The 12239-nt window shown below is 38.6% G+C and overlaps 1 protein-coding gene across 4 annotated transcripts in view; it reads right to left on the bottom strand.

The window, feature by feature from the left end:
* Nucleotides 1-12239, bottom strand: part of WWC3 (WWC family member 3) — a 99989-nt gene that overhangs the window by 23547 nt on the left and 64203 nt on the right. For all 4 annotated transcript variants that reach the window (XM_084506661.1, XM_084506658.1, XM_084506660.1 and 1 more), the window contains exons 9-11: nt 5201-5443; nt 1867-1956; nt 137-711 (exon numbers count right to left, since the gene is read on the bottom strand). In XM_084506661.1, coding sequence (XP_084362787.1) covers nt 137-711; nt 1867-1956; nt 5201-5443 — 908 coding nt within the window. The remainder of the gene's footprint in view (nt 1-136; nt 712-1866; nt 1957-5200; nt 5444-12239) is intronic.

Raw genomic sequence — 12239 nt, 5'->3', positions numbered from 1 at the left:
CTAACATCCACCATGCAATTTTTAACCGATGTAAGTAAAACGAAACTGAGAAACAATCTCTACTGTGGTGGTACCATTAGATTTGTGTGCTATCTTCTATGACAAAGTGACAAAAGAATCATGTCCAGCAACTCACCTCCACTAGGCTGCACAGCAGTCAGCTGTGGGCCCATTTCTCGCACCCCTTCGCTGTCCACAGCGTAAGCAGACATCTGAGATGAACTTGTTCCTTGCGTATCATCGTCACCCAGTGCTGCAGACTGAGCCCTGAGCATTTCCAGGGCTCCTATGCTTGCCATCTCCTCAAAACCTTCTGACATCTGAGCCAGTGGAGAATCTCGAGAAGCGGAGAGAAATGGTGTGTCCAGAGGCGAGCTCGGAGGGGACAACGATGACAAGGAGGACCGTGAGGACAGGGATGCCAGGGACTGCGGGGTATCCAGAGACCTCCGCTGCTTATTGAAATTCGAGTGTCCGATGGGATCAGCGTACGGCATGTCCTTCGTCAGAGACTCAAAGGGAATGATGTCGAAGCGCAAATGCTGCCCGTAGTCTGTAACGCTGTCTGACTTGTCGTACTGCGGGAGGCCGTAGATGTCCGTGAAGCTGACCGAGCTGAGGGAGCCTCTGCTGGAGGCCAGGGAACCTCGGCTGGAGGCCAGGGAACCCCTGCTGCTGCCAGAGGACATTGTGAGGGTGCTCGCTGAGAGACTATGGCAGGCAAAAGGAAAAGGAAACAAAAAAAGGTCCATTCAAATACTGTCAGAAACACCAGCGTGGACATGAAACATCAACCCAGTTAACATCAGCAGTTTTACATTCATTCAGCACATGGCACTGGGAAATGTTTTGGCAGTTTAGGGTCTAACTCATGTTTCTTGCCCTAGTCTCAAGCACAGACGTGACTGGAACAGTGCAAGTGACAACCAAATCAGGGCCATGTGCCTGAAGACAAAGAGAGCAACAGGACAGGTCTACTCCTTCCCTCAACTTGCAACCAGCCATAATGCGGCAGAAAAGAGGACAGAGGAGGGTTTGGATCAGTGGACCCAAAATAAAGCCAGGAATAGTAGATTACCATGATCCAGCCTGAATTGGTATTAGTGATGGATCACAGAGGTATCAGGGAGAAGCAGCAAGAAGGGATTTGGAAAGACAGCACTAACAGAACAAAAAAAGTGCTGCACAAGTCTCATCCTTACAGTTTTTTCAAGCGCAAAATAAAAACAACTTCAGTATGAATCCCATTTCAGTTCCTTCTACCATTCTCAGATGGCTAGGGAGAAGACAGCATAAGTGATGGACAGAGATGAAGCGAGGCACAGCAGGAACTGAGCTTTTGATGTCGGCATGGTGTTGAGCTGAGGAATCCCCGAGAGCTGCACCAAAAAAGGCAGCTGCGAGTGTGAATATGCAAAACATTCTGGGCTTCTATGTGGGTCTTAGCACGTTCTCATATTTAAATGGCAAAATTCTGTCATCTCACCAGGGATCAAAAACCCTTCCTTTAGAAAAGGTATCAGGATACTAAACCCCACAGAACTTAAAAGAATGTTATCTACATATAAAGTAAAACTATAACAATTTTACAGTGTTCCTCAACTAGGTATCTCCTTTTTGTAAAATAAGTGAACGTATAAAATAAAATACCCAAATATATGGAATAATCTAGCCCAAATAGCCATTACTAACACTTTACAGAACTCCATCCAAATCATCACATTCCACAGATCAAACAGTACACTTAGTAAAATTCAATTTACTTGGCACACATACACCAAAAGTATTAAAAGGTAAAACTTACATTACTAACATTCTTCTCTGCTGCAGTTAAACTTCAAAACCTGTTCCTTTTGCACAACTTACCTTTTTAACTGGGAGTGTAAATATGAGGTTAAACGTGTAGCTTCTTCTAGTTGCATAAGCAAACAATTTCTCTTTTCCTGTAACAGTATCCTATAATTAAACAGATACATATTAGTATTTTTCTTTATTACAGCAGTACTCAAGAAGTGCTAGGAGCTTTCCAAGTACAGAAAAATGCCATTGCATTGCAGCTTAGAATACAAAAAGAAGTTTCACTGTTTAATGAAAAGTTTTAATTTACACAGCTCATACGCAGCAATGGAAATTCCAGCAAGAACACAGGAACTGAGACTAGCAGAATTCCCAGACAAGAAAAGTAATTGAGGCACAGTATAAGAGTCACGATATTGTAAATACACAACAGCTATTGTCAAAATCATAAAAAGTCCTAGGTAAAAGCATTAAACTTGACAAGATTTTTCTTTCCTTGTATCAATGCGATTGTGCCAGTGAAATACAGAAAGCTACTATGACTAGTTGCCCTGGGAGGAAAACAAAAAATAGCCCTATTATCCAAGCTTCCAAATTTCAAAGATAAAAAGAAAAATTTTGGAGAATAGTTGTTAAGCAGTTATCATAAAAGTAAGCTTTAGGGTCTAATTCTATCTGATTCGCATATGTTTACATAGCACTGTATTTAGGAGACAATATAGCATTCTGAATACTAAGCTATGGCAGAAATCTCTCACTGAAACTTATTTTTTGCACATTCTAATAACAAGTAGCTGAATTACCCAGCACCACCACCCCAACACAGAAGGGAACATATCTATAATGTTGTCAGTCTCAAATGCCTGTAAGATATCTTCAATGCTCTACTTTGAGATTATTAAAACTTTGAAGAATACATTCTTCTGATAACACACTTACACTTTCCCTGAATCTAGAATTACAGGCATTCCTGGTGCTTTATTCTTCCAAGCCCAATCACTAAATTTCAACATAAAATCAGGGTAGTAATCTGTTTCGTGCTATATTTTTGAACATTTGGAGCAGGGAAGTTATTTCTCTAGCTCTGTGTTCACAAGATGGTTAGAAATAGGGATTCTGACAGACAGTCTGGAGAAAGCAGATCAAACTTATTTAAGATCAGTGCATCAGACCTTCCCCTACTGCAGGCAGCTGCTAGAATTCAACATGTTAATGGTCAGGATAGAAAAATATAAATAAAAGGGAGCCCTTTTGGATAAAACAAACTGGCAACATTAGTTTCAATAAACTGTGGATGGTTAAGATATGAAAAAATACGTCTTTGTTAACAGTGAAAACATAAATCTCTCAATTTCCTTGGCCTCCAACTCCATTAATTCACATGTTGGCAAGGGACTGCAGCGCTGTGCTCCAGCTACCCCCACCGCCCTCTGGGGAGGTTCCCCTCACTGCAACCACACAGCAGAAGCTACACACCAAAGTGTGCACGACATCAAAGCATTTCTCCTTTTTTTGTGCATTGTAGACCGGGTTAATCAAGTGGTGCAAGGAAAGCTGCAGTTCTGTAAACTCAGGTGATAAAGGCACTGCATGCAGGAACCTTTGAAGCTAACAGTAAAAGACAAAGGGATGCAAGTAACTCCACTGATTCAAATTCTTGCGGGGGAAAGATCTACTTCAAAAAACAAACGCAGGAACCTTCACTCCACAGGCAGTAATGCTGCGAGGTGAGCACCTGCATTGAAGGTGCGGGAACTAAGGCTGTCTTAAAGCAAACCAACAAAGACCTTTGCCATACAGATTTTGAGTTAGTTTTGATCAACCCTCACAACACAGTGCATTTAAAACTCAGTACCAGAACAAAATTGGTCATCGTTTAAACAGGAAACTTCTTTGTATTTTGTGAATTTGGAGAAAGTAGAAATAGAAAAGCAGATCTGGGAATGGTTTTGGTTATTCCTCAGCCTAAACTAAACAAATAAATTAGGTTTACTAATAGTTAAGCTTTCCTCCAATTTGTTATACAAAAATAGAGTGCCCTTAAACATTATTCTAACTTCAACTCAACTTTTTGCTAGCATTTGAAATATCAAGTATCACACTGGAATGCTGGTTTCCACAGCATGAACTACATGGAAAAATAGCTTGGCCTTCTTGCCAACATAGCATGCACTACCTAACATGAGAGCCCAAAAACAACAAATAAAACTTACTACACTGCAGTGTAAAGCGAACTCCCTTCTCTGTCAGTTTAAGCTGGAAAGCCCGTGTAACAATATTGCAAAAATTGCAAAATACACAACACTGAACTGTACGCTGGCTGTGAATTTTCTGTTTTTATTACCTGAATTTACCATCTAAAGTAAGCCTTTTCAAAGGAACCAAAGTTCCCAAAGTTTGTATATGGAAGGCACTTCCAAATCTTTTTAAAAGTTTCTTAATTGTGTAAATATTAACCTTTATATGGATCACATCGATTCTGGTTCACATAGTTTTCCCTCACGTGTCAAGCCTGGCTTTTTACCATTAATTCATGCCTCAGTCTGCTTCAGAATGAGAAAGAATAGCAAGAAAAAAAGGTATTTTTTCATGCAGTGGACAAAAGCACTGTTCTGCCATAAAATAAATAAATAAAATATAAATGAAATAATGAAAATAAGTTTTAAGAGGTCATAAATCATTTTTCTATAAATTTTGAAGCTGACATTTCTAGATTATCATCTCTGTATCATTTACGTAAGAGAAGTTTTGGAAAAAAGAGCTAGCAGTTTCACGTTTTCACTAGAAGTAGCCTATTGTAAAAAGAACATATTAAGAATTCTTGTCCGTTTCTAGAAGAAAAACTAATTTTGAAATAAACACAGTGTTTCTGCTACAGTGTTTCTATTCCTTTGTTTGTTCTTACACACAGTTTGACATTTGAATTATATTTTCAAGAATGACTCAGTTTACTGTATTGCCAGAATTGGGGTGTGCTCACACTGCAAAGTAAAAGGAAAAATTACATGCAAAAGGTGGTATAAAAGTTAATCCTTTAACTTTCCTGTTCTAAGGCAGAAAGCAAATATAGGGAAGGATCTTTGTTCTGCTGCTTTTGGAAATGACTATCCCTCCACTGCAAAATAACAGAAAAATCCTTTACTACCCAGGTGCTGTTATTCAACTCTCTTATCAGACAACATCACTCAGACACATCACATATCTGATGTGACTATTCTGATCTCTTCTTTCACACAATTCAGATGAATGAAGGGAACGTCAGGAGCAAACAACTCCTTTACTGAAAGCCAATTAGTAACTTTGTTTGTTTATTAAACCTAGTGAAATTCCCTGTTCTTCCTTTAGATGCTACACCTATAGTAGTACAGTACAGAAGCTAAGAAAATGATTTAAGTTCCCAAACCTTTCAGTGGCTCCATGAGCAGAGGTTGCTCGAGCCCGTTGAATTTCATCCTCCAAACGTCTTTTTTCTTCCTCCAAACGTGCAATGTCTTCTGGGGATCGTCTCTGCTGACTGATGAGCTGCAGCTCCTGAAGAAGAGCCTCCTTCTCTTTGATGAGCTGAAGACGGTCCCTGTCCGCTTCAGCCATCCCTGGCCATGATTCGTTATCTAGCAAGGCCAGTTGCTGCTGTATATTTGAAACTCTTTAAAAGAGAATAAATATATTTCAAAATGCAGAAGAGACAAAGGTAAAGACAAGCAAGAAGAAAAATATCATAAGGTAACATCAGTGAACATCAGTGACCTTCACTTAAACTTTGAAACAAAAAATTAGGGGTCTTCAGGAGGCTTTATTTGTCTCTGGGTTTGACATGTTTCTTGGTTTGTTTATTTTAAACACAAAGAAGAGCAAATATTCATAAATGTGTAGCTGTGTGAGAACTACACTACATTTATCACGTGAACAGTATTTGTCTTCACAGCTTGCTCATTTTATAGAAAAACAACTGATATTTTAGAGCTCCTGAGTTTGCTGCCTGGACAAGATGACGAAGCTGAACATCATTTCATTCTTCATTCTTCCACTATCAGATCTTAATCAGGGATTTGAGAAATGCAGTGAGAGGTTGAGAAATAGGAAACTATTTGTCTTTGAAAAATTCTGTATTTTTGTGTCGCACCTCAACAGAGAAGCATGTCCCAGCTGACAATAAGGGTTTAAGAACATATTAGCTGGCAAGTAAAACAAAAACAGGTCTGGAAAAAAAAAAAAAAAAGATTTACTGTTTGCAAAATACATGTGGCTTCATATGAATCCATCATCAAATCAAGTAGTTAAACATGCTAACTTCATTTTTTTTGTAGTAGTAGGATATATAGCCAAAAGGAGCTTTTATGTCTCAATACACTGAACCACTACATTCTTACAACTATTAGTGTTTTGTGATTCCACAGTTGACATTGTGAGAAACCATTCTGCTAAAAAGAAATTTTGAACTTTAAATAAACACTGCACAAACCCCTAAAGCTAGAAATTTCACAAATGTTTCTTTTGGCAAAATCAAAAGTTGTATTAGCATAACAGGGAGAACACTCTGTTACTGTTTGGTTTTTATGCTTCTCTTACAATTATCAATTTAGGCACTTTAAAAGCTTACAGTTAAAATGAAAAGTACATAAGAGAAAATCTAGCTTTCTGATTTCTGAACATTTGTAAGAAACTAAACTGTACCAAAGTTATGCAACTGTACACCTTAGTTACATCTTCACTTTGCAATGGCAATGTTCAAAGTTCAGTGCACAATAAAAGATTACTGCCCTTAAAAAAAAAATGCCCTTTAAAAAAAAAAAAAAAAGTGTATTTAAAACCAACCATATAAGTGGGATATGCTCCCATTCTTTGATTTATTATTTTTTTTTTAAGTAATCATTTTTTCAAAATATTTGATAAAAAAAAAAGAAAATAATAAAACAAGGTGAAAAGCACGTAACAAATATACCACAGTATGGTAACATATTCCCAAGGGTAAAAGAAAAGGAAAAGATATGGTAAAGGTAGGTTTTTCCCATCTAAACCCCAAACCTCCAGCAGTGCTTTTTCTTACTGACATCTGGAAAGTATTTGGCCATCTTATCACAGGAAGTGAAATAAAGTATCAATATAATTCATTTTGCAATGACTGTATTAATTACAGTTTTTGTGTTCATATACGAACAGGGATTTTACTGTGACTTTTGTCAAACAGCTTTCTTTCCCCTTAGTTTTCATTTACAGCCAGTAAAGAATTTGGGTATTGAATTTGGGTATTGTGTTACATTATAGTCTAAAGTGTAATACTTTATCAAGCCCTTCAATACCATTTCCTCCTCCTTGCATTAATAACCAACTTCCTGCAAATAGCTAGTGAAAGCACCATTGTGAATCAATACGTATAGTTTACATATTTCATGCCTCAGCTATTGTGCATGAATTCCAGATGCAGTTTCCTGAAGAACACCTCATCCCCTCCATGGGACGTCAGGGCCATCCTCCCTCCCTCTTCTCCTCCACCCAGGCCGCAATAAGATTCAGTAAACACTTCTGAACGTGTATACAGCTTAATTTTAAAGTGTTTGGTGCCAAACAAAACAAACAGAAACCCAAGGTCTGTTCAACGGAATTATAAAATTCAGGCACGTTTGGGTTATCATAGCTTAGTTAGCATGAATCGGCTGAACCTTGGCAGTGTATTTGAGTGACCGTGTTCACAAGTTCTTACATGGCTCATAGATGAAAGAAGATCAGACGTGTTTGGTGAAGTTTCTGTGTTGTTTGGTGAGACAGCTGAAGGAATGACCCCCTCCCAATTGTCTCGCTAGGCATTTATTTTTCTAATGCAGGGAGAGCTAGATAAGGCACTAGCCACTGAAGCAAATAAATGCTAATGCAGGCATTGAGGAAGATCAGAAACACCAGCAGTGATGATGGGAAGGTAGCAAAAGGAAGGAGGTGACCTGCCCTTGCAGTGCCATTTAACCACTGAGTCAGCCTGGCTGAGCAGTGCACCACCCTCAATACAGGAGGTTTTAATTTAGACTCTTGTGCTTGGTAAGAGCGCATTACTCCCCTTGTGTATGACATTCCGGTTTAAAGTTTGCCTTTTTTTCCCCCAATTTCTGTTACAATGACTTTTTGAAAGTAGAAAGTCATGGCAGAGTAACTTAATTATACTATTATTAAAGGAAAAAGTACTGCTGTGGACTAAGCTTGTGTCAATGAAGAGTTCCAAAATCTGATTAGGGATTTGTTTTGGTTCCTTTGACACTCTCAGTATTTCTACTAGCTCTTCTTGTCTCTATTTTTTCCCCTTTAAGCAAAGAGAAAGCACTTGAATAACACTACAGAACGCAGGAATCTGCCGGGAGGGGAACTTCAGTAAGCCAGTTTTCTGCAACCTGTATTTCCTGCACTTGCTGCAAGCAAACTCAAGTTCTCGGAACCACCAGTGAAAAACTTTGTAAAAATTTGTCTCCATGGCTAGAAAACATCCCCAAAGCTTTTACAGTCTCCCTCACCTTAACCTTAGAAAAATATCTGAGGAGAGGAGGCATGTTGAATTCTGCTAAAAGCTTAATAAGAAAAATCCCTCCAAGCACATTCATAATTGCAATATGCTTCTTGCAACACAAGCTTTTCTTCTCAAACATAACAAATGCATATAAGCATAAAAGCAATAAGCACTTTCACTGTGCTTGTCCATGCCAGATTTAATGCCTATACCACACCAGCCATTCTCACTGCTCGTCTTTTACAAAAAGTGGCTCTTTTGCCTTCTTTTAGACTCAGTACGTATATTCACCTACCTTAAACACCCACTTAAACAAATCAACGAATTGATAGGGACAGGAAAAAAAAAAAAAAGGGGGGTCCTGTTCAAAGCCTCTGTTTTTCAAAAACATTTTTCCTTCCTACTGTGTATTTTAAAGATACTACCTCTTAAGTAAAGTCACCGTATAAGAGTCCTTTTATCTTGGCTTAATGCCAGATACACCAAGGCCCCTACCAACGTACCAATTTAGCGTATTCCTGGAAAAAAAACAGTTAATTTTGAACCATCAACATTCCAGGCATTTTGCCCATTCCCATCCTTGCATAACAAGTGCTGAGGAGCTTGCATTCCACACTCGAGTAGGTGGTATCAAATGACTGGTTTCCTAGGTAGGCAGCCCAAGTTGCTGCTTATTTCAGGATTTAAAAATTTCTGATGGAAATTAATATAAGAGCTCCTGTTAAGCAGAGAAGCAGGAGGGCACGGATGAGATGACAAAGGTTTAACCTGGTGATCTTAAGTAAACATTGATGTGAAATGGCCAACTTGCCCTGAAATGGCCATACTGAAATAGCTGGAATGATGCGCAGTCTGTGATAACGCAGACGTAGCATGAGGGTGGAAAACAGGACAACCAATAATTTACCACACAACATCCTAACTACATCATAGGGTGGGAGAAGCACACATTTTCAGAACTTAGAGCATATCTGAGTCATTATACTTCTACATAGACTATGCTAGTCAAAACAGAGCAACACTTTTGTCATTGGAAATAGCACAAGCAGCAAGCTTGAAGTAAAAATCACTTTTTGTGAGATGAAACAACCACAGCTGTAGGCATTACATTTAAGACGATGCTTAGACTGTTATTCGGATTACAAGCAAGGCAGGTGTCCTGGGGAGAGAAACACTCCAGAAGAATATCAGAGTCCTAATTCATACCCATAAAAGGGACGAACTAAGGGTACCTTACCACCTGGTATTTCGTAACCTACAAGTGTCGGTCTTCCTAGCGTAAACATGTTCTCTGAACTTTCCTTGAATTTTCCAAGCCGAAAAAGAACAACAAGAAAAACAACACTACTCTATATTAGTTGCCTAGAATTCTGGGTGACGTATCAGACACCTCTACAGCTGAAGCCCTTGTTACCTGTGGAATAGGAACATTGAAAATAAACAAAACCAAAACCCAGTTATGGTTTGGAGCAGAACGGTGGCTAAGATTGCACAAATACGCAACCATAAATCAGCCCAGCTTACTCTTTCGCTTACACAGAACTAGATCCTGGAACACCAGGAGGCTTAAAGTCAGATCCTAACTTCAGCTAACAGGCAATTTCTACCACATGCAACACCAAGAGAAGGTAGTTACGGGACTGAAGACACACAAAGGGTGTAAGAACTGGGTAATTTCTGGTATTTACAGGCTCTCAAGAGAGTGGATTATAACTTGTACTCAAAGAGGAGAAGGCTAGTGAAAGAGGAAGAAAGAAATGGAAAGAACAAGAAGCTAGGGAACTCAGCCAAAAGCTCACAAAATTTCTCCACTGTGTCTACTTTGGCTGTTCCTGCAAGTATGTGCCACTGTGGCTTTGGCGGACAACATGAGTACACTCTGTAGAATATCCAGTCTTTCTGGCAGCCCGCTTCAATAACAAGGAGGTCTTAAATTGGCTTAAGACACTCATGAAACCTTTTGGAGTCCACTGGCATTTTGCAGATAAAATTAGGTATTCACCTTTCATGCAAAGCCTGTTAAAACCAATGGAGGAGAGGAATTAGAATATCCTCAATTCGCAAGTCAATTGGTATAATGAAAACTTTAAAGATAAAAAGGAAGCAGAGCCATGCTCTTGAACTAACCCAAAGAGAAAGACAGCTATCTGTTTAAAAAAATGACAATGGGAGATTGGGGATTAGCTGACGTGCCTAAGCCAGATATTTATGGGATATCAAAGAAATTACTTCATCCCTAAATCCGATTTTCAGATTAGCGTAGCAGAATAAAGCATGCAAATCCACTGAATTTAACCAGAAATTAGGCAATTAGATTTTGAAACTTGCCTTCACAAGATGAATTACATGTATAACAGGAAAATACTTGACTCTTTTGTTGTATCCAAACTGGAATGTTGCTATCAAAATCCAACCAAAATGTGTTTTATCAATACAAACACAAACTGTACTGCCACATTTCATGTGCTAGTGCTTTTAAAGGCACAACTGAAAACTAATTTTGGTAATTAGACAGCATGTTTGCAACAAAACGCCTATTCAGTAACTATACTGAAAGAAGCAACATTCTGAAAGGTAATGTGGAAATACATGGCTGAAATACATGAAATACATGGCTGAACAGGAGGTTTTTTCAAGTCTCTGTATGTTTTAAATGCCTGAATTGGAAAATAGCATCTTTAAATTCAAAATTATAGTAGGTGTAAAGAAATTTATTCTTTTGCTCACAAATCAGATAAACGGAAGGAAGATGCTTGGATGTTTCAGTTCATTCAAGTCAGTTGTCATCAGACTGGATTAAAAAAAAAATGAAAATCACAGTCTGCTGGCGCTTGTTGTTGGAGGGATCATTCTTCATCTATTGATTAGTTCACTTTCCAAGGCACGAGGCACTGCAGTGACAGTTCGCAATCATTTGCCAATATACTTCACGCAGTCATTACACTGAACTCTACAACTTTGAGTTATCAAAGAAAAACAATTTTCTTTTGATTTCTTTTTCTATGAAACGGTCTATTCAGAAAAGCGCTCGAGGGGGACACTTTCCAGTGTGCAAATGCTTTTCATGAAAGGTAGTCTCACTGAAATAGCAACTGAAACTAAAAACGGTATTTATCCAGGCAGCTCAGGGCTGTCTGTTCAAAAAGACCATCCTCCCTCCGCCTGCTTCTCTGGAGGGCCACACTGACAGATCTGAGAGAAAAAATTTCACGGAAATAAGGTAAAGTTTATTTTAAAATAACGGGGGGGAAGAGAACAGTAAAGAGCAGGAGCTTCTCTGTTCAGCATGACTGGTGAGTTAAAAAGTAGAGTTTACATGCCTCTTCCCAGAGACTGGATCAGACCCAGGATAAAGGACGACTTCCCCAGCGTTTTGAAGATGTCGGAACCCACAGCTCACAACATCTGAAGATACTCATGGGACAAATTAAATTGCAAATTATCCGACTTCCTTCCAGTGGGAAACTGAAGGGGAAAAAAAAGCTCTGTGAATGCCTTAATTTATGCAAAGACCAAACCACTCAGTACTGTTCGAGAGATTTTTGAAGGAGGAATAAAAAAATAAAAAATTAAAAAAAAAAATCAGATTATCTTTCTCAAGGGAAGAAAGATATTTGGGGAGTATAAGCCAACTTTTCCACTATCACTGGGCTCATCTCACGAATTCCTCAAGATGGGTCATTCAGAAGTCCCAACACTACTTTCTCGCTAAAATACCATATACACTGTACTTTTATTTATATATATTAAAAAAAAAAAAAAAAAAAGTCTTCTTGTCCCTTTATGGCAACTATTCTTCTGGTATCTAAAGCTGTATTATCTTTTATGACAAAAATACAACCCACCACCCTTGAGTTGGTGTTTTGTTTTGTTGTTTTTTTTCTCCCCTTGATTTCGTTTAAGGGAAGAGATACACTTCTTTCCTTTGGTGTCCTTTACAAGTCTTCCCTTA

The sequence above is a fragment of the Aythya ferina genome (assembly GCF_964211825.1).
Source record: "Aythya ferina genome assembly, chromosome: 1".
In the NCBI taxonomy this organism is placed as follows: Eukaryota; Metazoa; Chordata; class Aves; order Anseriformes; family Anatidae; genus Aythya; species Aythya ferina.
The sequence above is the reverse complement of the archived record's forward strand: the minus strand, read 5'-3'. Positions and strand labels throughout refer to the sequence as shown.